Raw genomic sequence first — 26474 nt, 5'->3', positions numbered from 1 at the left:
CCGCTGTTGCTGACTACTCCGAGCTCTCTAATATCAGTGTTGGTGAAGGTGACGATGATGACGTGTCAATGGACGTCAAGTGGGCGCCCACAAGCCCACAAGAGAGAAAGAGGAGGGGAGTTCAGAGAAAGAGATGGAGCAGCAGATAGGGAGGAGAAGGAAGAGAAGCAGGCAGAACTCACAGTGCACAAGAGGCAAAAAGCAGACTGCAAATGTATCTGGAGCAAGCCATCCACCATGCACGGTCACATCTTGCACTCCCAGGACGCCGGCACATGGCTCCGCAGTGTGGGCTTTTTTTTAACGTGTCAGCTGCTGACAATAGTGTTGCCATCTGCAGCCTGTGCTGTCAAAGTCACGGTAAGCCCAAAACTCACCTAGGGACGACCGCCTTAAGAAGGCACCTAGCCTCCCATCACCAAGCCCAGTGGGAGCAAAGCCATCAGGACCAACAAAGCCACACTCCTGGCGCTTTACGTCCTGCTTCTTCTCCTTCTATTTGTCCTCCACTCCACCGTGCAATAGTCGCGTTCATCTGGCACAAGGCAGGCTTCCGTGGCCCAAATGTTCGAGCGTAAAAAAATTATGACAATGGAAAATCCTCTTGCCCAACGGCTGACCGCTGTCTTGTCGGAACTGCTAGCACGCCATATAAATTGGTGGACTCGGAGGCCTTTATAAAATTTGTGGCTATTGGCACACCGCAATGGAAGGTCCCCGGAAGGATTTCTCCTAGAAGGGCATTCCTGAACTATATGGCCACATTCAGCGGCTAGTTAATATATCTCTGGCACACAGTGTCGGTTCCAAGATACATCTGACCACAGACACGTAGTCTAGCAAACACAGGCAGGGAAGGTACATAACTTTTACTGCCCACTGGGTGAACCTTCTGACGGCCTCTTCTTCTCCTCCTCGGCTGACTCCTCCTTTTCCACTGCTACCGCCTCTTCCGCTGCATCCCCCAAGCTCCCCAGAACCTATTCAACGTGCCAGGTGAGACGTTGCCATGCTGTGCTGCAGCTGTTGTTCCTGGAAGCCAAGAGCCACACCGGTCCTGAACTGCTTTCAGCTCTGCGGTCACAGGCCAATCAGTGGCTAACCCCGCTCAATTTGACAGTTGGTAAAGTGGTGTGCGACAACGGTGCCAATCTGCTGAGCGTGCTGAAACAGGGCAAAATGACACGTGCCGTGCATGGCACACATCCTGAACTTAGTAGTGCAGCGATTCGTTGCCAAATACCCTGGGGACCAGGACGTCTTGCGGCTGTCACCACCAGACATCTGAGAAGCTCTGACAGATGCCTTTCAGAACCTCCTCCTTGAGCTTCCTTTTGGTTTTGCTTTCATTTTCTCGTCTCATTAGCCTCTCTCAGCTGTCATGTAGTTGCACTGATTGCATCCCTTCCCAGACTGCTTCACTTTGCGGTTTATATTCCTTCCTGCAGTGTGTGTATGCCGATCCTACTTCTGAGTCTTCTACAGATAAGTTTTGTTCATTCATTTGTGTTTTTCTGTTTGCTGGATCCCAGGTGACCCTGACTCCCTCTGTATCAAGTGTAGAGAGCCGGTGGTCGTGTCCCCTCACTATTATAGGGTGTTCAGGTGTTATACAGTCGAGGTACGAGGATATGCGATCATCTACCATTGGGATTTTCGCATAGGCTGAGCAGTCAGGGAGAGTGCCAGGTCTGATGCAGGGCTCTCCCTTTTGTTCCTTAGTTTTGGATCCAGTCAGTCGGATATTCATTTTGTGTCTTCTAGTTTCCTGTACACCTTCCGTCACAGCGGCAGGCCAGGAAAATCTCTGGCCATTTTAGAAGATCTTACACGGCCATGGCTCGCCTTGCTGACGTTCAGTGGCGAAACCACTTGCCCGTCAGACATCTGATTTGTGACAGCCTAACGCGCTGAAACTCCACCTTGTATATGCTTGATAGACTGCTCCAGCAACGTGCCGTTAACGACTACCTGTACGAACTCTGCAGCAAAACAGGTTGTGGGGAGCTCGGTTTCTTTTCACCGCGCCAGTTGCTGCTCATATGCAACGCATGCAGGCTTCTGCGGACATTTGAGGAGACGATCGAACTGGTCAGTCGCAGCCAGGGCGCCATCAGTGACATCGTACCTTACACCTTCTTTATGGAGCGTGCATTGCGTCGTGTCATTGATCAAGCCGTCGAGGAGCAGGAGCTGGAAGATGAGGAAGTCACAATGCTGAATGAGTTCCCAGGGGGGGCTACTCCATCTGAGACAAGTCAGCAGGAGTCTGAAGAATAGCCAGAGGATGGTGGCTGGGAGAGGAGGAGGAGCAAGAAGAGCAGGCTTTAAACTTTTCAGGGATCCTTGGTGTTGTCCATGGCTGGGGGGAGGAGACTGAGGACGACATTCTCCTGGGCGATGAGCAGGAGCCAGGGCGCTCCACCGCTTCCAACTTAGTGCAAATGGGGGCCTTCATGCTCCAGTGTTTGAAGAGGGACCACCGTATAAAAAGCATAAAGGTCAAGTACCTGTACTGGGTGGCAATGTACTTAGACCCCCGATACAAACACAAAATGGCGAACATGTTACCAGCATCACAGAGGGCTGTCAGAATTCAGTATTTCCAGGCCTTGCTGCGAGAGATGCTGCATTCTGCTGTTGTGGGCGCTGGCAGAGGAATTTCCACTCACAGTGAAACAGGTGCAGGTACTAATCCTACCGCGACTGCAAAAAGAAGGTGGTTTGAATATGTGTTGGTCACTTCGGATGTGAGATCATTCTTGCAGGTGTCCAACTACATCGGGTTAACGGCCGATGTGGAAGCTCTGAGAAGCGAGGAACCCTCTTGACTACTGGGTGTGCAGGCTTGACCTGTGGCCAGAGCTGGCACAATTTACCATGGAATTCTTGGCTTGCCCCTCGTCGAGTGTCCTGTCCGAAAGGACGTTCAGCGCAGCAGGGGGGATCGTGACCGATAAGCGCACGCGCCTAGCTCACAACAGTGTGGACTACCTCACATTTTTTTAATGAGGCATGGATCTCGGAGGAATTCTACACCTGTGATGACCACGTGTAATTAAATTTCCTCATGCCAGTCCACACATATCAGCCACCACCCAGAACAAAGAATGGTTCTTGCCTTATGTATATACAGCGGCACAAACGGCCTTTTATGTCAGGTGAATGCCTAATTTTTGGGGCCTGTACTGGCCGACAGTTACATATTTATCCTGTGACCGCCTAATGTACCTCCAGCTACAGAATCCAAAGTTCTGTGCTGTCAGGTGAATGCCTATTGGCTAATATTTGGGGCCTGTACTGGCCGACAGTTACATTTTTTATCTCTAGCCACATAATCACACCCTTGTCTCACTCCTCTGCCTCTCATTATGGTGGCGTATGAACCGCATTCACCATAAGGACCTTCTAATGTCACAGGGTCATGAGACTGTGCCCCCCACCCCGTACTGTGCCCCCTTACACCCTGAATTGTGCCCTCTTATCACACCCTGTGCAGTGCCCCTAGTCATTTCCTGTACTGTGCCCTCTTATACCCTTTTATCCGGTCACGGTATGGCAGAGTTTTCCGGTCACTGTACAGAGGTGTTAGGCTACTTTCACACTTGCGTTCGGTGCGGATTTGTCTTGTATCTGCACAGACGGATCCGCACCGATAATGCAAACACATGTATCCGTTCAGAACGGATCCGTTTGCATTATTCTTTCAAAAAAAAAGTCTAAGTCCGTGGTAACAAAATCCATAACGCAATTCACCTTTTACCATCAAATGAAGTGTGAACGAATTTCATAAGCGTAAATTTGCTGATCTCTATACATTATACTTACCTGTTCCCAGGCACCCGTGTCGTGCCTGATCCCTGCACGGCCGCCGCTGGATCTCCCCTTTGTATGGATCAAAACATGAGGCAATGGGCGGAGCAGCCAATAGCTGGCCGCGGCGGGGATGAGCCTCCATAGCAGCTAGGAAGGCTGGTCCTCGTCGCGGCCTGCTATTGGCTGTACCCCGCCATCGCCTCATGTTTTGATCCATACGAAGGGGAGATCCAGCGGCGGCCGTGCAGGGAACCGGCACGACACGGGTGCCAGGGAACAGGTAAGTATAATGTATAGAGATGAGTAAATTTACGCTTATGAAATTTGTTCACACTTCATTTCATGGTAAAAGGTGAATTGCGTTATGGATTCCGTTACCACGGACCATAACACAATTCTATTACGGAATGCATAACCCTTTGGAGGCATTCCGTTATTCAATCCGTCATAATAGAAGTCTATGGGCTGCAAAACAGATCCGTCCCGTTTCCGTTATAGCAGGTGCCGCAAGACAATTACAGTGCGGACTGACTAAGGCCGAGTTCAGATGTGTGAAATTAATAAACATCCACAGACACTAGTGACATGCTGCAGATTTTAAAATCCACACGGCAGGTCAATTTCTGCATGGAAAAAATATGCAAAGTGTACATAAGATTTGTCTAATCTCATTCACTGTGCTGGTACTGTAATACGCTGTGGTTTTTCTGCAAAAAAATCTGCACAGAAAAAACTCATGCAATCCGCAATGTGTGAAGGTACCCACCTAAACGGTGAAGTCCTAATTTAATTAAAGATGACCTTTCATCTGTTTTACTTATACTTATACCTGTACTTGCGGGGTTTTTCCTCCCTGGCTGTGACTCTCTCCGCTGTGATTGGATCGCGGCACAGCCAGGGCGAAGGAGACGCTGTCATAAAGCTGGGCCATTTGTTCAAACCTGTTTGGCTTGTGCAAATTTAGATTTTGCGGGGCGGCCTGGTTATTGGTGGGTGACTGACCTACTCCTAGGTGAATTGGAGGGTTCTTGCCTATAACCACCCGACAACGCCCCTTGATAAACCCTGGCGTCTCCTCCTCCCTGTACCGATGCTCAGTATTAACATACTGAGCAGGAAAACTTCAGGAGGGCGCAGCGGGCGATGTTTAAAAAAAACCAAAAAACGAAACGGTGGCAGCATCAGTGGGGGTACCCCGCAAGGTACAGGTATTTAGCTCCTATAAGTAAAACAAATGAAAGGTGAGGCTCATATGGCCATGTGTACTGTCCATGTGTTATCCTAAGGCCCCTTTTACACGAGCGAGTATTCCGCGCGGGTGCAATGCGTGATGAGAACCCATTGCGCCCGCACGGAATCCGGACCCATTCATTTCAATGGGGCTGTGTACATATGTGTTGGTTTTCATGCATCACTTGTGCGTTGCGTGAAAATCGCAGCATGTTCTATATTTTGCAATTTTCACACAACGCTGGCCCCATAGAAGTGAATGGAGCTGCGTGAAAATCGCATCCGCAAGCGTTTTTCACAGATGGTTGCTAAGAGATGTTTGTATACAGTCAGTTTTTTATCACGAGCGTGCAAAACTCATTGCACCCATGCGATAAAAACTGAACGCGATCGCAGTTCAGTTTTGCCTGCGATCGCACATTTTACACTGAACGCATTCGCAACGCATCCGGACCTAATAACGGACACGCTCTTCTGCAAGGGGCCTAACCCTTAGGCCCCTTTAACACGAGCGAGTTTTCCGCACGGGTGCAATCCGTGACGTGAACGCATAGCACCCGCACTGAATCCTGACCCATTCATTTCAATGTGTCTTTGTACATGAGTGTTTATTTTCACACATCAGTTCACACATTTTCACACATCAGTTCGTGAAAATCACAGCATGTTCTATATTCTGCGTTTTTTCACGCAACGCTGGCTCCATAGAAGTGAATGGGGCTTCAGTGAAAAACGCATCACATCTGGAAGCAAGTGCGGGTGCGATGCGTTTTTCACTGATGGTTGTTAGGAGATGTTGTTTGTAAACATTCAGTTTTTTAAAACTCATCAAAACGCATTGCACCCGCGCTGAAAAAACTTAACACAATTGCAGACAAAACTGACTGAACTTGCTTGCAAAATGGTGCGAGTTTCACTGAACGCATCCGGAGCCAATCCGTCACGCTCGTGTGAAAGAGGCCTAAATGTTCCTTGGCTCTGGACAATAAATACCCAAGGGTTAAAACGTAAAATAATGAATACATTGAATGGGATAATTCTGCGCTTTACACTAATCATAGTAATATTTTAGAGAAATAACTAATGTAAACAATATATATCATACTGTATAGTACACCCCCCAGAATTTGTACATTTGGTTTATTCCTAATTTCTTATGCGATACTTTATTATAGCCTTGGTGTGTACCACGTCCCTGCAGAGGGGAATCCAAGGCCCAGCCCTCCTCGGTGTCTCCTGATTTACACCGCCGAGTTTGTGTATCACTGTTCGGACCTGGAAGTGCTGGGGATCCGGAACTATGTTTTCCCGAATAACGCGACCTGCCCGCGCTCTTCCCCGGGTCTTGCTCGGCCTAGGGCTCGCTGTAGCAGCGGCTCGAGTTGCGGAAGGGCCCGGGGAGGAAGACGGACAAAAAAGAAGGAAAACCCGCGAGGCCTACGTGACAGCTATAGAGAGGAGCAGGGACCTGCTGAGGAGAGTGAAGGTACGACAGGGCTGTGCGGATAAACGCAGACCATAGCGCCAACATAGTCCGCAGGGCAGCGCACGATGGGACAGGCGTAGTGGAATGTCGCAGGGAGAGTTCTGGCGCAGAGTAGTGTGCGACATTCTACAATTGTGTCTCAGCACTGGGAGGCTACAAGACCTAATGTTTTGCCCTTTTCTCCTCCTTGGTGTGACAGAATCCTGAGGAGCCAGTCCCTATATTAAACCATTGACCTGTTTTATTGCAGCTGCTATTACTCGTTGGGCCTTATGCACATCAATTCTAGGGCTATGTTCACACACCACCGGTAAACTGATCCATGCACACAGCGGTTTGTGTCCGTCCAAAACCTGGTTCTCGTGTTGAATCCCATTATAGTCTAAGGCAGGGGTAGGCTGGCAGCCTCTAGCTGTTGCGAAGCTACAACTCCCAGCATGCTCTGCTCTTCTTAGACCTCTAATAGAAATGAATAGAGCATGCTGGGAATTGTAGTTTCACAGCCGGAGTGCTGAAGGTTGCTGGCCGATGGGCTCTAGCAGTGAACGATAATGCTGGATCTGGTGAACTCCGGCAGGCTTTTGTCTGCTGGATCCGTTTACCGGTGGTGTGAACGTAGCCTTAAGGCCTCATGCACACGGCCGTGGCCGGCAAACAGCGGAATGGGTCCGCAATCTGGAGCTGCGGTGCAGAACGGATGCACATGTTCTATTTTTTTGCAGTGCGGACAGATCACCGACCCATTCAAGTTGAATGGGTCTTGATCCGTCCCAGCCGCCGCACAGACATTGCCTATGCATTGGGGACCGCAAATTGCACATTTAGAAAATAGTGAATTTTTTCAAAATTTTCAGTGATTTTTTTTTAATAAATAGATTTAGATATAAATAAAGGTTTACCATTAACATGAAGTACAATGTGTCACGAGAAAACAGTCTAAGGCTACTTTCACACTTGCGTTCAGAGCGGATCCGTCTGATACGGATCCGCTCATATAATGCAGACGGTGGATCCGTTCAGAACGGATCCGTCTGCATTATATTGTAAAAAAAATTCTAAGTGTCAAAGTAGCCTCAGACGGATCTGTCCAGACTTTACATTGAAAGTCAATGGGGGACGGATCAGTTTGAAAATTGAGCCATACTGTGTCAACTTCAAACGGATCCGTCCCCATTGACTTACATTGTAAGTCTGGACGGATCCGTTTGCCTCCGCACGGCCAGGAGGACATCCGAACGCTGCAAGCAGCGTTCAGGTGTCCGCCTGCTGAGCAGAGCGGAGGACAAACGGTGCCAGACTGATGCATTCTGAGCGGATCCGGGTCCACTCAGAATGCATTAGGGCTGGACGGATCCGTTCGGGGACGCCTGTGAGAGCCTTCAAACGGAACTCACAAGCGGAGCCCCGAACGCTAGTGTGAAAGTAGCCTCAGAATGTCTTGGATAAGTAAGTGCTCCAAAGTCATCACCACATAATGTGACACATGTCGGATTTGCAGTCCTTAAGGTGAAAATTGGCTATGTCCTTATGGGGTAAAGGGTTTTCCAGGATTTCCATATTGATGACCTATCCTCAGGATAGGTCATCAATATGAGATTGGCTGGGGTGTGTTTTTAGGAAGCCGCAGCTCTTACAGGAGCTCCAGTGAGTGCCTCAGCCTCCTTTCAGCTTCCCAACCACAGCGCCATACATTGTATAGTGGCTGTGTTTGGTATTACAGCTCAGCCCCTTTCACTTTAATGGGGCTAAACTGAGCCTAGGCCATGTGACCAATGAACGTAAAATCATACAGTGTCGGGGCCTCTTCGTACAGCTGATCAGCGGGGGTCCTAAGAGTCGGACCCCTTCCATTCTCATATTGATGGCATTTTCTGAAGGTAAGCCTTCAATATGTAAGTTTTGAAACTGTGACTTGATTGTTAACTACTCGTTTTTCTTGCTGCACCAGTTTTCATACATGTTCCTCAATGAATCGTAGAAGAATCACTGGGAGATCTGCCACGTGACCGAGCTGTTGGGTCTCATACTCGGCCGCACATTTCCAGTGTTTATTTCAAATACGACACAATACAAAATATTTGTAATACAAAAGGGAACCTGTGGGCACCAAAATGGCCCCTGAACTGCCGCAGCACCTTTATAGCTGATGCCATCTGATTTCTAATGATATGCTTGTCTAAATTGTCCGATGGGCATGAATGTTGTACAGCAACTTTAATGCCACGCCCTTCATGTTTGATTGTTGGGCTTGTTCTTTTCAATCATGCACGATTCCTGCTTGAGATCTTGCGAGAGCGATCCATGCACAAGATCTCAAGTAGAATCTCGCATGAAGGAAATGACAACAGCCCATCAATCAGACGCGGAAAGGGGGAGCAGCAAACCTGACTTCATTTGCATACAGCAATCATGCCCATCGGACAACTTAGACAAGCACATCATTAGAAAGCAGATGGCATCAGCATTAAGATACTGTAGGCAGTTGAGGGGCCATTTTGGTGCTGACAATAGAATGTAGCACCACATACCTATTATACCCAGTGATGTATCTTCTGATGTAAACGTTCTCTTTCCTCATCTTCTCCATTCAGACCAGACCACCATGACAACTTTTTTCAGCCGCATCTTGTCTGCAGAGTTTTAGTGGGGAACCTAAGATTCTGTCTCTGCACAATCTTAGGTTCCTCACTTTTCATCATCATCCCCACCTCTCAACACCAACTCCAATTTCTGATGCCGCCTCAGTACTGTGCTGTGTTCCCCAATGACCAAAAATAACAGTTCCATACAGATAGCACCCTCCCCAATACAAATAGAGCTCCCAAACTGCCCTCAATAGTAATAGTGCCCCCTGAAGTACCACCAATAGCTATAATGTTCCCCATGATGTCCCCTATAGAATTAAGAAGCCCCTATTGTGCCCCCAGTAGTAATAAGGCTGATCTATAAGGTAACCCTATAGAGTAGGGCTGAAATGTTTACTCGATTGAATCAAGTAATTTGACAAAAAAATAATCATCCTTGATGCAAATTTTTTGCATCGAGGATTCGTTTGTGTCATAGTGACGACGGAGCGGAAGTGAAGCGCTTGCTTTTACTTACCACTCCATGGTCACCCGGCGGCCCGCACTGCGCTGCCCTTTCTTCCCGACACATCGTCAGGTCATAGTGCACGTAAGCGCGCACTATGACCCGACGCTGTGTGACGTCAGGACGACAGTGCAGCGCGCTGAGAAGAAGATGGAGGAGCTGTGGAGTGGTGCCCCTACAGGAAAGGTAAGTACTGTTCCTGGGGTCATGGCTAGGAGGGGCAGATGGTGGCACTGGGGTGGCAGCTGGTGGCACTTAGGGGGCAAGCTGGTGGCACCTAGGGGGCAAGCTGGTGGCACTGGGGGGCAGCTGATGGCAATTGGGGGCAAGCTGGTGGCACTGAGGGGAAGCTGATGGCACACTAGGTGGCAGCTCATGGCACTGGGGGGGGCAGTTGATGGCTTTGAGGGGGCAGCTGGTGGCACTGGGGGGCAAGCTGGTGGCACTAGGGTGGGGGAGAGCTGAAGGCACTGTGGGAACGGAGCTGATGGCACAGGGGGATAGTGGTGCTGATAGCACTGGGGGGAGCTGATGCACTTGGGCTGATCGCACAGGGGGAAAGAAGGGTGTTGGGGACTGATGGCAGGGTGTCTGATGTGTTTTTATAAAGGTAAACAGTCTATTAATTAATTTTTTCTTATTAGATTACTTGATTAATCGTAAAAAATAATCGATAGAATATCCCGATTTCTAAAATCGTTTACTGCAGTCCTTCTATAGAGCCCTCAATAGTAATAAAGCCCCTATAGTGTCCCCAGTAGCTATAGTGCTCTTTATAGTGGCCCCAGTATATTTTATGTCCCCTGTAGTAGCTTAAGTAGTTATAATGCGCCCCTTTAAAGTCCCCAGTATTCATAATGCCCACTCTGCAGTCCCTTATGTAGTTTTAATGCCCTTCTGCAGTCATAACCCCCTACAGTGCCACCTATATTATAATGCCCACCTGTAAAATGCCTCCTATATTATAGTGCTTCAGCCTGTATTAATGCATCCAGTAGTGCCCCATGTATTATAATGCCCCCACCTCTGTAATGCTCCAGAGTTACCCCCAGTAATGCCTCATCAATTATAATGCCCCCCCTGTAGTGCTCCTGATTGCCTCATGTATTATAATTCTTTCCCCCGTAGTGCTCTGGCCTGTATTACTGCCCCAAGTAGTGCCTCATGTATTATTATGCCCCCTGTTGAGTGCTTCATTCTGTATTAATGACCCTAGTGCCCCGTGTATTATAATGCCCCTCCTAGTGCTCCGGCCTGTATTAATTCCCCTAGCAGTGCTCAGTGTATTATGGTGCCATGTCCTGTATTAATGACCCCAGTAATGCCCTATGTATTATTATGCCCCTCCTAGTACTCCAGCCTCAGTAGTGCCCCATGTATTATAGTGTCCTCCGTGTAGTGCCCCATTCCTGTATTAATGCCCACTGTAGTGCTCCAGCCTGTATTAATGCCTCCAGTAGTGCCCCATGTATTATAATGACCCTCAACTGTAGTGCTCCGGCCTGTATTAATGCCTCCAGTAGTGCCCGATGTATTATAATGACCCTCAACTGTAGTGCTCCGGCCTGTATTCAGGCCTCTAGTTGTGCCCACATATAAAAAAAATAAACAAAAAAAAACTCATCTGACTCCCGCTTCCCGCTGTCGTCTGCAATGCAGGCCTCTTCCGGCCTGTCTCTGATGTCATTGTAACCTCCTGCGCCAGATCTTATGTGGCACAATGACATTGTCACGGATACAGGCATCCTGATGCAGGCGTTTGTGACCACGTTGTGGTGCCACCTGAGACCCTTCGGCGCAGGAGGTTGCGGTGATGTTATCACAACCTCCTGTGCCATTCTACTGCCTCATAGGCTTCAGGCCTACTTCCCTCTTCCCCATGTTATGCTCTGGGGCTGAAAATTGTCCTTGCATTGTGTTCCACTGCGTAACTCTGCAGAAAAAAAATCCATCTGGATTATGTTGCGGATTTTTCCGCACTGTTTCCCACTGCAGAGTCATTTTCCCATTGAATTGAATGGAGAGATTCTCATACAAGAAATCCACTCCAAAAAATCCACAACTTTTTTAAAAATCTGCGCCGCCGGAGTTTTGGCTGAAATTTCCACCGCGTGTGAGGGCACCCTAAATCTTCTCCATTCACTCCTCCTTCACCCTCATCCTTCTGAACCTGACCTGTCATCCAGCAGTATTCACCACACTCCATTCAGTCAGAAGCACAAGAGATATCGGCTGGTGGCGGCTCATGCCGCGTTGTATCTACTCCCATATTGTGTTAATATTGTACAAATCAATTACCTTCTGTGTCACCCCGATGTCCTTAATAGATTGTAAGCTCTTGCGAGCAGGGCCCTCATTCCTCTTGTTTGTAATGTGCTGCGGAATATGTTGGCGCTATACAAATAAAGATTATTATTACTACTATTCAGGATGAAGTGGGATCTCCGGGCATAGTTGTCGGCGTTTCTGTAGACGGACAAGCTGTTTGGTCAGAAGGTAAGTGTGACACATCTGATTATTAACCTAACATTACACAGGTCTCATGATGGAGACAAAAGGCCCAAAGACATTTGTTTTGGTAAAACACAATTACAACCGGATTTTTCTATGAAAACGGTAGTGATAAATGAGGTACAGAAAGCTCATTGTGTTATGCAGCCTGATCCAATATTATTGTGTTCACAAGAAGCCCGGGTCTGTTTGGCTTGTTCTCCACATATTCATCATACGTTGCAGTGAAATGTGGATTTGCTTGGTAACACATTTAAAGTGGTAGTCCTAAAAATACAACCTCTGTCCATAAGCTCTAAATGAGGTCCTCCTCTTAGGACCCACAAGTGAAGGGGAATACTGTGGGCGACCCCACGTTGTGAAATATGTGACCTTGTAAGACATGGGCATGCTCATTCCTCGAAAGAGGGTCTCAGGTGTTGTAGGAGCCCCTCGTCACATATCCACTTTTTTGGTAAATGCTGATTTAAGGGAAATAGGCTTGTTTTAGTGTTTAAAATAAAAATAAATCTCTGCCTAGACTAACTGGTTATATTCCTCTAAATGTTTGCAGTAAAAAGCCAGAACATTAAGGGTTTGTAGGGGAGTTAAGACCGCTGTAAGACTTAGAGGGATGGCATTCAGATTATTTGTGAAATCTTCTAATCACTTAAGCAGGAGTGAATGCTGTGCTTCTTTCCTATAGGGCTTGGGTTTGCCGATGTGGAGAACCGGATTCCATGTTCACCAGACAGTGTCATGCGTGTAGCCAGTATCAGCAAATCCTTTACTATGGCGGCAGTGGCCAAACTGTGGGAGGAGGGTCGTCTAGATCTAGATGCACCAGTGCAGAAGTATGTACCGGAGTTCCCAGAAAAGGAGTTTGAAGGTGAAAAGGTGTGGACAGTGCCGATATTAATTTACTGTTAGGAACAAAGCAGTACAGTAGTGAAATTCTGCCGGAAGGGCTTTGTAACCCTCTCTGAACACAAAGATACTGCTCTTCTCCGATACTCAGTTTATTATATGTGCTTAGATACACATTAACATATCTGATAATGGCAGACACCGCCATTGGAGTACAAACGCCATCCGAGGGTTTTTCAGTTTTCACATAAACCCTGGAAAATGTCAGGAATCTCAGGTCCGGAGATTTACTGGAGTTGCCCTTTCACATGTGAGATGTTCCTGGGTGCATAGGCATGAGGTGGGTATTTCAACACGCCCTCTGGGATTTTGCGGAACACTGCTGTGTTCACACATGCACTAACTTGGACAGAAGCCGGAGTTAGTACTAGGCTCTAGGGAGGAAAAGTCTGGGTAAAGTCCTCCGAGTAAACTCCAGAACATATTTGGGTTACCCTGCATGTGTGAATGGGGCTGATGAGAGTTGAAATTTTTGGGTGGAGAAGCTGACTTTTGTAAGAGCATATGGATCTATATCCAACTTCTTTTTTATATTCGTTAACAGGGGCGGACTGGGACCTTAAAAAATGGCCCTGGAAAAAAATACAAAAAATTGCTCCGTTGTGTAGTCGGGTCCAAATTGATGGAAGGCAGGGCCAGCAATACCATATTGTGGCACATTATACCACCCCAACAGAGCCAAATACCACAGTCCATCACAAAATACTGCCAGCAGCACAAAATAAATTCCCAGAAACTTCCACTGGCCGGCCGTGAGGAGGGACCAGGTGGCCCCCTGGGAAATTTCGTCTATGGCCAATCCGCCCCTGTTAGTTGACATATTTGACCTACATAAGAAGATAGCCTGTATCAGGCGATAGTGCCTGACCTGACATAATGCATGGGGAGATGCAGGGGTAACACAGGGCAGTCTGACCACTGCCACTGGACACAGCCGCAAAGGAAATAAGGAAACAAAGGAGAAAAACAGAAAAGAGATTTTACTGGGAGTCAGTTTTTCCCCCCATTATTTTAAGGGCTCATGCACACAAACGTATTTTCTTTCCGTGTCCGCTCCATTTTTTTTGCGGACCGTATGCGGACCCATTAATTTCAATGCGTCTGCAAAAAAAAATACGGAAGTTACTCCGTGTGCATTCTATTTCCATATGTCCGTATTCTTGTTCCGCAAAAAAATAGAACATGTCCTATTATTATCCCCATTACGGACAAGGATAGTACTGTTCTATCAGGGGCCAGCTGTTCTGTTCCGCAAAATACGGAATGCACACAGATGTCATCTGTATTTTTTGCGGATCTGTTTTTTGTGGACCGCAAAATATATACGGACGTGTGCATGAGCCCTAAGAATGAGAATGGGGGCCATGCCTGCTCCCTTGGTAGCTACATGGACTCCATACAAGTATAGTAAACCATATGTGTGTTCCTCTTTAGGATGCCTTCACAAGTGGTGGAATAACCTGCCAGTAAATACGCAGGTGCAGATTTCTGTGCGGGTTGCATCCCCCATTGAAATTAATGGAAACATTCTCCTTTAGAAAAGCCGCACCGCATCATTATATACACAGCAGAACACAGGGCAGCCATTGACACTTGGCCCCATAGGAAGTCTCTATGTGGCTATTTTCTGGCGGATTAGTCCACCACATGTGATGGCACCCTTAGAAGCACATAATTTGACGGTTCTTTTTCTGGTTAATTAATTTCATTGATTTTCTTAAATTGTGGCTATTTCACTTCCAGGTGACAATAACCACCAGGTTGTTGGTGTCACACCTAAGTGGTATCAGACATTATGAAAAGGATATCCAGAAAATCAGGAAGAAAATAGGGAAGAAATTCTCAGAAGCGAGTGTGTCAGTTGTGAGTACCTCAGAGAAAACCCCTCCGGAGGATACCGAATCAAGTAAGGCAGAGGAGCCGCACAAGCTCAAGCCGCTGGATACTGCAAAATCCCAGAAAAGGGCATCTTTGGAACCTGAGGAGTTCTATATTAAGGACAAGTTCAACAGTGTGATAGACGCTCTAGGACTTTTTAAGACTGATCCTTTGGTGTTTAAACCTGGTAGGTGACTTGATATTGCACTGTACATGGGACATTGATATGATATGATTTGAGGGTTATGGGTGCAGCTACATAGGTCTCTTATTCACCTTCACTTTACAATGGCACATACTGTAATATATACTGCTTTTGAAGGCCATAGGATAGCCTAGCAGCTTATATTAAAGGGACTGTCCGGGATTTTATTTGTTTTTTAAATTCCAACCCTCCTTCGGCATCTGAGAAGAGATTTATACTTACTGTACTTGCTCCCCTCCGTTCCAGCTATGTGCCTCCTTGGCTGTCATCAATGCATTTTTAGTCCCGCCATCAGCTTCCACACAGACAGGGTCACATGCAGCGTAGCAGCCAATCATTGGCCTCAGTGTTGATGTGTCCCCAAGCAGCACATGAACCAGCAGTAATGTACCGCTTGCATACACATCATCGCTGAGGCCAGTTATTAGCTGCAGCGGCGCACATGACCCACCAATCATAGTTACCGATTGGTGGAGGAATTAAAGAGGTTGTCCGAGTCTTTAATACTGATGCCCTATACTCAGAATAGGTCATCAGTATGTGATTGGTGGTGTTTGAAGAGTCTGCTGCGCTCCAGTAAGTATTGCAAACTCCTTGGAGCTTACTAAGCACAATGCCGTCCATTGGACCGAGCCTGTGCTTGATATTGCAATTCAGTCCCATTCACTTGAATGGGACTGAGCTGCACCTAGGCCATGTGAACGATGAATGTGATGTCACTGGCCTCTGCACTCCACAAGCTAATTGGTGGGGTTGCCGGGAGTCAGACCCCCACCAATCAGATACCCCCTCCAGTATTAAACACTTAGACAACCTGTTTGAAGAAAGAAAAAAAATTCTGGATGAATGGGCTGTCCAAGGGCTCCAATGCACCAAGCACAACATCAATAAATAATATTTTACACTGTCCTTATCCTGTCCAGACCTGAGCTATAGAGTAAAATATACAGACTACAGGGGTCATTTATTAAACTGGAGTAAAGTAGAACTGGCTTAGTTGCCCATAGCAACCAATCAGAGTTCACCTTTTATTTTGACAGCTCCTTTGGAAAATGATTGGTTGCTTTGGGCAACTAAGCCAGTTCTACTTTACACCAGTTTGATAAATGATCCCATACGTCTCTAGCGATACAAGGTGTACACTGTTGTAATAGCAATAATGATTATCACTGGAGAGGAATGCCTAATATATTTCTGACAGATTCAGCCACTTTTCAGACTGATGTAATACCAGGGATTGTTTGTACCCAACATTATGGATGGAACACCCAGACCTTCCGTGGTTCTTCAGAACCAGAGGTAAAGTGTTCTGCCTCATTTTCTGCTGAAGTACAGGGGGTTCAGGTGTTCAGCCCTTAATACTGGAGTAATAAAGCACCCATATTATATCTGTCTAAAAGTTGCCTTAGTTGATGCATTATCTGAGGAAACCGCAGCACTCCATGTCATAGTGGCCGGGCTGCTGGTGAATAAAGGATCACTATATTGTCACCATGACATGCAGTGCTGCACTCTTCTTAATTTCTGAAGGTCTAGATGGGGGCTCACAAGCTACAGCCTGAGGGCTAATGCACACAAACGTATTTTCTTTTCTTATCTGTTCTGTTTTTTATTGCGGACCCTATGCGGAGCCATTCATTTTAATGGGTCCACACAAAAAATGGAAGGTACTCCGTGTGCATTCCGTTTCCGTATTTCCATTAGGGATCGACCGATTATCAGTTTTACCGATATTATCGGCCGATATTCAGGATTTTTAATGTTATCGGTATCGGCATCTATTTTGCCGATATTCCGATAACGTATTGGGAACAAGGATCGTGCTGCTGTCAGCGCACTCAGTGTTCCCTCAGCAGCACAGGGGAGAAGGAAGCAGTGTCTCCCTCCACCCTGTGCTGCTGCCACCAATGAGAGGAGGGAGGAGAAGGGGAGGGGCTGTGGCCACTGCGCCACCAATGAAGATAACTCTCTCATTCATTCAAATTCAACAGGAGGCAGGAGCTAGCTGCAGAATCACATAGCCGGCTCCCGACCTCTATGACAAGTAGCTGCAATCTGCGGTAGTTAACAGCTCCTCACTGGAAAAAATCTGCATTGTGTGCACTGAGAATTTCAAATTCTCATAGAATAAAATGTACTTGACCTGCAGTGCGGATTTTCCGCATGCAAATCCGCACGCAATCCTGATCGTGTGCATTTAGCCTAAGGGGGCTGTTAGTAAAAAAAAAAAAAAAAAAAACCAAAATATTAATTATAAATGAAAAATAAAGATTTGCAACAAAAAAAATACACGTTAACAATAAACATTCATTTTCAGCAGATTTGTGTAGGAATTATTTTATTTTTAAATGACAATTCACAGAATATCGGTATAAATTATCGGCCTGAAAGTTCACAGATTATCGGTATCGGTCCTAAAAAATCAATATCGGTCGATCCCTAATTTCTATTCCAAAAAATAGAACATGTCTTATTATTGGATAGTACTCCACAAAATACAGAATGCACACGGACGTCATCCGTATTTTGTGCGGACCGCAAATACATATGGTCATGTGCATGAGCCCTGACACTGCGTGCACCGCAGAAAAGGCCTTGTTCTCCCAGGGATGCACTGAGGTGGCCTGCTGGAGTGCCGCTGATCTGTTTGTTTATTTATGTGAGGTTTAGGAATTTATCATTACAGTATAGGAGGATGGGAATGATATACTACGTAATTCCACGTACTTGCATGAAAAAGGTGGTTGGCGCTCTCTTGCAGTTATTGCATTTCAGTAACATAGGCAGCATTGAATGTAGACGTGTGGCATGTATGAATCCTCACATCTTACGTTTTTCTGCATAAGGACTGTGCTAGTCTGTCCAGTTTTGTTTGCCGGAAAGTTGTATGAAGGTATTTTTGTGTATCAATGATTAGATTAGAATTTATTACACTGTATGCTTTCTACCCTCGAAGCGGTTTTCTGTGTACAGTATACATTTTTAACACAAGTGGATGATGACCATACAATAAATTGACTTTGTTTCAATGATTTTAAGAGCACAAGCTCTGATGTCTAAGCTTGTGGTATATATGAGATTTGTACACCTTAATATTTGACATTTGCTTTTTTATGTGTAAACTTCTGCTTGGCTGTAGGTTTTAGGTCCAAATGATAGTTATGATACATTATTCCTGTTAGTCACAAAGTTACCTGAATGTGGACATGGTTGTCTGTTTAGGCTACTACTTTAAAACAAATTCCAGCTTAAAACTAGTCTTTCCAGTTCTGTTGGTTTTATGAAAATATGTGCACGTAAAGTTGTATGTGTGAACTCTGCCCATGTTGAACGCTTATTTTTAAGAGGTGTAGTCTGCATATCTTTCTGCCTGGGTTACACTTTTACCTGCTAATGTCACTTTTTTTTTTTTTTGTGAAAAACTACACATTTTTCATAAAACTACAAGTTTCATGAAGGTATCTGTGTATAAAGTGCTGAGTGGCATTGTGACAAAGTGTCTTTTTTCAGAAAATATATGAGGAAGGGGTTAGTAAGATTTTCTTTATTTTGTAATTTAGGTTTTATTTGTACATGTCAAAACTGTAAAAATTGTCCTGGCGACCAGGGGTTTAAAATGTCCAGGTACATCTGATAGGGAAAGCATTTATTAGGAAAATGTGGACGACTGGCACTTATATCCAAGGTTCCTTTTCCATGGGTGCCTGCCTATAGCTAGCAGCAATCCACCATATGGCAAGTTATTCATCACTCATTAAGGCTACATTAAGACATGTCGTAGTTTTATTCTGTCCACCTCTCGGCACACTTGGCATGCTGCGGCCGGCCTGCCCCCATTATAGTCAATGGGATCGGAGTGGACTTCCGGCGGCATGCTGCACTAGCGGCAACACAGTCCGGCATGCTGTTTACCCACCGGAACAGCCTGCCGGAGAAGGCTGCCGCTAGTGTGAGATTAGCCTTATTTTCAGCCGATAACTGGGAGTGGATTAAATGTGTGATCATTCATTCCCCACCAATCCCATTACCTTTTCAATAGTGGCCGCAGCACATCTGCTATTTTGCACAGTGAGATGTGCTGCAAAGAAGTGATAATTTTCAAGCCCTCATAAAAGATGTGATGAAACTGCAGTGATTAGGAAGGAACATCTCTAATATCTTTTTATTTTGTCACTGCTCGACTATTTATTCAATCCCTATTAAGTTTGTTGTTTCCTCTGTAGGTTCACAGTTCCTATATTCTACCCATGCATGGACATTATTAAGTGCTGTAGTCGAGCGTGCCTCGGGACGCAAGTTTCTGGAGTATATGCAGCAGATGTTTAAAGATCTGGGCATGAGAAACACTCTTCCTGAGGAACATGAACCGATTATATACAACAGAGCAAGGTATGTGCAGTTCAAGCAGAAAGGAGAGAAAACATATGCAGCAAAAAATGCCTCAGTCGCCAAATAATTTATTATTCCTAATACATAATACGCTTAGTGCAGATTCACTGCAAACTACACCCCGATACACAGAAGTGATGAAAGCTGATGCATTTCTGTAACAGATTAAAGGGGTTATCCAACACCCATAATGCCCAGCCCCTTATACAGGTTATACTTACCCTGCTCCCCGACACCCGCGTCACTCCTGATGCCCGCACTGCCTCTGTTGCCCACAGCTTCCCTAGCATCATGGGAGACGCTATGGAGGCTCGTCCCTGTCGGGGCCTGCTATTGGCAGGTCCCTGCCCCGCGCTGGATGTTTTGATCCGCGCAATGGGGAGATGCAGCGACGCCGGTGCCAGGGTAAGTATAACCTGTATGAGGTGTCCAGGCATTTTGGGGGGCATTATAGGAGTTGGATAACCCCTTTTAAGCATGCAACAGATTTGAAAATCTACAGCATGCTTGCTTTTCTACGTGGAACATTTCTAAAACTCTGTTCACACGTGTTGTGCTGTAATTTCATATGGATTTACAGTGCAGAATCTGCTCCACAAATCTGCCACTGGCACCCTCACAGTAGTTTTCAGTAAAAGATAATTCTGAACATGTGAGCAAATGTAAGCTTTTATAAACCACTGCTATCAGTGCTGAGGTAGTAGTGTGCAGTGCTCAAAAAAGCTGCAGCCTTTATATACCGAGTCAGTGCAAAGTAGTCCAAGCAACAGAATCCATATTCTTGGAATTATGGCCAGACATTTATTCATAGGTCTCCTAGTGTATTGTATGGTATTTTTCTACAAAAAACATTTCTACTTTCTGTGTGTACTGTACATCGCACAGCTTTGTGGCTGGAAAGCTCCCTGCTCACACTAGTATGCTTTCTTATTCTTTGTAATAAGAGAATTGCGTAGTTATATCTGATTCTGTCACAGATTCAGACTTGTTGACTCAGCTGTTGGACGCCTAGGGGGGCTGGAAATTTGGAGAGCAATAAGGCCTCATGCATACCACCGTATTTGGATCTGTGCCCCATCCACATTCTTTGTGGATCACAGGCAGACCCATTCATTTCTATGGGGTCACAAGAAATGTGGACAGCAAAAAGATGTTATCAGTGTGCTGTCTGCATTCGTGCGGTCGTTCCGCAAATTATAGAACATATTGTATTGTCTGTTTTTGCGTACAAGAATAGGCATTTCTATAATAATGACTGAGGAATCTGCAGGATGCACACAGTCGGTATCTGTATTTTGTGGATTCACGATTTGCAATGCCCATGTGCATATGAGGCTTTACACAAAGGAACCTGAAGATCTCCTTCATTATATGGTAGTACTGAAAAGAAACAAACGGAACTGTACATCAAGCGCAGTACCCATCTGAATCTTACGTCTCATCCCATCCAAACTGACAGTATGAGTAGTTATTGATGGGTATCAGAATGACGTGGGACGGTGAGTTTTATGTTCATAGATTAATGTACCTTTTGGATTGTTCACTTGCCATTGCCTAGTACCTTCTTTACTGGTCTGCAACATTATTCCTGTAGCTTTCAGTAAAGCGCCTCCCACCCCAGGCACAGATGTATGAGGAATCCTTCAGCATGAAGGAATGCTGGGAGCAGTGGTCAAGAAACCACAAAAACATGCCACAATCATGAATTTTTGTCTAAGTCTGCACAATAAATGTGTGTCCTGGAGTAACCCTCCCCACAAAGAATGCGCATACAGCGGCCAGTAGTGTTCTGTAACTACTTCCACCCTTTAGGCTACATTTACACGACAAGGCAAACATTTTTTTACCCATCCCTTTCTGAGAAACGTTCTCCATCAATTGTATAGGGCCATCGTTCTGTGAAAATAGACAACATAGGACATCCTATTTTTTGATGGCCATTATTTATGGGCTGTCAAAAAAAAAAAAAAAAAAAAACAGCCGTGTGAATAACTCCATAAACAACCATTGTTCTTAAAACGGTTGTGTGAATGTAGCCTTAGGGCCGCCGGAACTGCCTGCCGGATCCGTCAAAACGTATGCCAACTGATTGCATTTGTAAGGGCTCTTTCACACTTGCGTTGTCCGGATCCGGCGTGTACTCCACTTGCCGGAATTACACGCCGGATCCGGAAAAACGCAAGTGAACTGAAAGCATTTGAAGACGGATCTGTCTTCAAAATGCGTTCAGTGTTACTATGGCAGCCAGGACGCTATTAAAGTCCTGGTTGCCATAGTAGTAGTGGGGAGCAGCATACTTACAGTCCGTGCGGCACCCGGGGCGCTCCAGAATGAAGTCAGAGCTCCCCATGCGCATGGATGACGTGCCATGCGATCACGTCATCCATGCGCGTGGGGCGCCCTGACGTCACTCTGGAGCGCCCCGGGAGCCGCACGGACGGTAAGTATACTGCTCCCCCGCTCCCCACTACACTTTACCATGGCAAACAGGACTTTAGCGTCCTGGCAGCCATGGTAACCATTCAGAAAAAGCTAAACGTCGGATCCGGCAATGCGCCGAAACGACGTTTAGCTTAAGGCCGGATCCGGATTAATGCCTTTCAATGGGCATTAATTCCGGATCCGGCCTTGCGGCAAGTGTTCAGGATTTTTGGCCGGAGCAAAAAGCGCAGCATGCTGCGGTATTTTCTCCGGCCAAAAAACTTTCCGGTCCTGAACTGAAGACATCCTGATGCATCCTGAACGGATTTCACTCCATTCAGAATGCATTAGGATAAAACTGATCAGGATTCTTCCGGCATAGAGCCCCCAACGACGGAACTCTATGCCAGAAGAAACGCAAGTGTGAAAGAGCCCTAAGACTGATCAGGATCCTGATCCGTCTTACAAATGCATTGAAATGCCGAATCCGTCTTTCCGGTGTCATCCAGAAAGTGTTCCGGATTTTTGGCCGGAGATAAAACCGTAGCATGCTGCTGTATTATCTCCGTTCTGAACAGTCAAAAAGACTGAACTGAAGACATCCTGAACGAATTGCTCTCCATTCAGAATGCATGGGGATATAACTAATCAGTTATTTTCCGGTATAGAGCCCCTAGGACGGAACTCAATGCCGGAAAAGAAAAATGCTAGTGTGAAAGTACCTTTTAGACATTCACACATAGGGGGAGATGTATCAAAACTGGTGGAAAAGAACCAATCTGATTGCACCTTTCCTTTGGAAGAGGCCTTTTGGAAAATTTGCATATCTCAAATATGTCTGAGGGCCTGAGAACTGAATAAAGCTCTTGAGCCGCTCACTGGGAACCACTATATTAGGGAATTTGATTTATAGTCATTTCCTAATACATACATTTTAGCTGAGGAACAGTTCAGAAGACAGGTTTTGCAATGTTACAATCTTTTTGCAATTATCTTTTGTTTCCATATTTTCCTTTCAGCCTCCCTGTGATGTTATTGCCCTCTGCTGGCTATGCTGTGCATCTGCATTTTTTTTGTTACAGACAAGTATACATTTAAAGGGGTTGTCTGAGATAATTAGAAATCTCTTTATCCATTGCTGTTCTCTGCGGGGCTGGTTCGGTCCTGCTGCTGCTGGTTTACAAATACAGCAGACCACTGCAGCCAATTACGTAACCGTAGACCTGGACAACATCAGTGCAGCCAATCACCGATAATATTTTCCTATATAGGAATCCTTTTGTATGAACACTTCACTATGAAATGATCATAGCACATGATTCACATCATTTATCTTCTGAAACCTTCCACAAAATGCTTCCCTTTATGAAGCTTGTTTTTTTGCAGAAGTGTTTCATTTTGTACTAGTGAATTAGTTTCGTTAACCTCTTCATTACCAGGCAATGTGTTTTATTTTTACTCTCTGCCTTCCTGGAACCCTAGCTTTTTTTATTTTTTCTGTTCACGTAGCTATATGAGGGCATTTTTTTTTTTTTGGTGGGATAAGTTGTACTTTGTAATGGCACCATTTACCATTACAGACAATGGAAGATGGAGAAAATTCCAAATGGGGTGGAATTGGGAAAAATAAATTATTATGGATTTTGTTTTTACAGTGTTCACTATGCTATAAAACTGACCCGTGCTCTTTATTCTCTGGGTCAGTATGATTACAACTATACTACATTTATCTAGTTTTTTTTTATATTACTAGTATTACTACTACATTTATATTTTTTGGAAAAAATAAAAAATTATTCTGACTGACTGAGATGTGCAGAGTTTCCATGGCAAAATCCACATATTGCATGCGGATTTGTCATGGATTTCACCCTGTGCATTGTAAGACCTCTTTCACACTAGCGTTACGGATTGCCTCAGAATACATTCAGTGAAACTTGAACGATTTTGGGACCAAATTATTTCAGTTTATTCTGTGATTGCGTTCAGTGGTTGCTTTTTTTCACGCAGATGCTATCAGTTTTTCATACACGTAAAAAAAACATCAGTGAAAAACGGATGTAATGCGTTCCCTACGGAAGCCCCATTCACTTCTATGTGACCAGGGCTGCGTGAAAAACGCTGAAAATAGAACATGCTGCGATTCTCACATAACACAGAGATGATGTGTGAAAAACAACGCTCATGTACACAGACCCATAGAAATGAATTGGTCAGGATTCGGTGCGGGTGCAATGCGTTCAATTCACGCGTTGCATCTGTACGGAAAACCCACTCATGTGACGGGCCTAAAAGCTAAGTTCACATGTTGCACATTTGTAGAGGATGAAATTTGCATGTCATTTTACAACACACTTCTCAGTTGTGGATTTACTTACAGATTTAAAGGGGTTTTCCAGGAGTTTGAATACTGATGACTAGGGATGAGCAAATCAACATCCGAAGTCGATTTGCATAAAACTTAATTCTAATACTGTACGGAGCAGGAGCTCCGTACAGTATCAGAATGTATTGGCTCCGATGAGCCAAAGGTATTGCCTTGAGAAGTCTCGCGAGACTTCGCACAATAACTTCATAAATTAATTTGTACTGTAAAAAAACATTTCCCGAACTCGGGTTCAGTTCCAAGTGGTACCTTGGAACCGAACCAGAGTTCGGAAACGTTTTTTTAACAGTACAAATTCATTTATGAAGTTATTGCGCGAAATCTCACGAGACTTCTCATCAGTGTAAGGCCTCTCTTTTTTACTTTTCGTTCCGTATATGGAACTATTCATTTCAATGGGTCAACAAAAAAAAATTGAATGTACTCCTTATGCATTCAGTTTCCGTGCCGTTCAAAGATAGAACAGTACTATCCTTGTCAGTTATGCGGACAATAATAGGACATGTTCTATTAGGGGCCAGATGTTCCGTTCCGCAAAAAACGGAATGCACACGGATGTCATCCGTATTTTTTGCGGATCGTTTTTTTTTTTGCAGATGGCAAAATACTCAAAAAGCCATCCGGTCGTTTGCAATAGGCCTAATACTCCCAGAAAACCCCTATAAACTGCTTTGAAGATGATGGAAGAAATCCGCATCTAAAAAATCCACACCACGTAGAAGGTGTTAGGATAATCCCAGAAACTTGTATTGTACCATATTTTGCAGTGTGGAATTCACACCAAAAATCTACAAGAAATGCGCAACATGTGAATTTCACCAAAGGGTGAAATCCACATCCATTGACACACTGCCGCACCACAGCTGAATTTACATTGCAGACTTTTTTTTTTTTTTTGCATCATGTGGATGACTTTTTTAATTCTCATCCGTTTTGCTGGCAATGTAAAACGCTGCAGATTTGCTGCACTCACGCAGCGCATCCACTACATATGAACAGACTGTGACCTATGAAACAGCACTGGCAGTGTGTATTCTTCAGCCCGCAGTCCTCTGTTTGATTCTGTGACAGCAGTAGAATATAGGGGTGAAGCAGAATGGTGTTTGTCACCTGTGCACCTGGATTTTTGCAACTACCAATATAAATAATGCTTCATATCTTATTATTGAGGAACATACTGCATTTTTATCTTTTACCAGTCAAATTCTGCTGCATGTGAAATCACTTTTAAAGGGAATGTCTCATTCAGTTAAATTAGATTTAGCATGCAGAAATGTTTTTGATTTTTAAAACATTCCCTGGGGGTGGCTGTAGTAAATATATATAAAATATAAGTCTGATTTAAATGTTTTTCTGATGATACATACATTTTCTTTTTGTCTATCACCTACAGATTTTACCGTCTCAGTGACAAGAAGCGTCTGATAAACTGTCCATATGTTGACAACTCCTGTAAATGGGCAGGTGGAGGATTTCTTTCTACTGTGAATGACCTGATGAGGTTTGGAAATGTCCTCCTGTATAGCTACCAAGCCAAGGACACAACCACAGGGTTGCCAGGATATCTAAAAGCAGATACTGTTTCTATGATGTGGCGACAAGTCTCCAATACCGAAATGTCTTGGGATAAGGATGGAAAGTATGCCATGGGATGGGGAACTGTGGAGGCAAAGCAGGATTTTGGGCAATGCAAGTGCCAAAAACATTACGTATCGCACACGGGAGGAGCAGTCGGAGCCAGCAGTGTCGTGCTTATCCTACCTGAGGAAGACAATCAGACATTGATCCCACCAAGGGGGGTCGTGGTGACTATAATTGCCAACATGCAGGGTACAGGGCTCAACAGCACGGCCTTAAAAATTGCACTGGAATTTGAAAAGGCAAAGTCAGCCCAGTCATAAGCAGCAGCTACTGGGATCCATATTTTTAAAGGAATGATTTTATAATACTTAAACTAATAAAAAATAAAAATAAATACATTCTTGGTTTAAGTTACATTAAACCGCATTTTCATGTTTCATACAGTAGGTTTGCACTATATCAGGCCTGGCCAACCTGCGGATCTCCAGCTGTTGTAAAACTACAATTCCCACCATGCCCTGCTGTAGGCTGATATTTGTAGACCAGGGATGCTTAACCTGCAGCCCTCCAGCTGT

General features: G+C 45.2%; 1 protein-coding gene across 1 annotated transcript; it reads left to right on the top strand.

Moving 5' to 3' along the window:
* Nucleotides 1-6249: 6249 nt before the first annotated feature.
* Nucleotides 6250-26295, top strand: LACTB (lactamase beta). The gene is made up of 6 exons (XM_044279805.1): nucleotides 6250-6532; nucleotides 12052-12118; nucleotides 12819-13009; nucleotides 14783-15104; nucleotides 19346-19511; nucleotides 25712-26295. The coding sequence occupies exons 1-6, from the start codon at nucleotides 6347-6349 to the stop codon at nucleotides 26217-26219; spliced, it is 1440 nt and encodes a 479-aa protein (XP_044135740.1). The 5' UTR covers nucleotides 6250-6346; the 3' UTR covers nucleotides 26220-26295.
* The last annotated feature ends 179 nt before the right edge of the window (nucleotides 26296-26474 follow it).

The sequence above is a fragment of the Bufo gargarizans genome, chromosome 2, assembly GCF_014858855.1.
Source record: "Bufo gargarizans isolate SCDJY-AF-19 chromosome 2, ASM1485885v1, whole genome shotgun sequence".
NCBI lineage: Eukaryota > Metazoa > Chordata > Amphibia > Anura > Bufonidae > Bufo > Bufo gargarizans.
Note: the sequence above shows the minus strand (reverse complement) of the source record. Positions and strands in the feature narration are given on the sequence as shown.

Excerpts from the sequence above, each read along its gene's own strand:
- LACTB (XM_044279805.1), top strand. The coding sequence starts at position 6,347 with ATGTTTTCCCGAATAACGCGACCTGCCCGCGCTCTTCCCCGGGTCTTG. Across the intron at positions 12,119-12,818 it reads ACAAGCTGTTTGGTCAGAAG|GGCTTGGGTTTGCCGATGTG; the intron begins GTAAGTGTGACA and ends TCTTTCCTATAG. Across the intron at positions 19,512-25,711 it reads ATTATATACAACAGAGCAAG|ATTTTACCGTCTCAGTGACA; the intron begins GTATGTGCAGTT and ends TATCACCTACAG.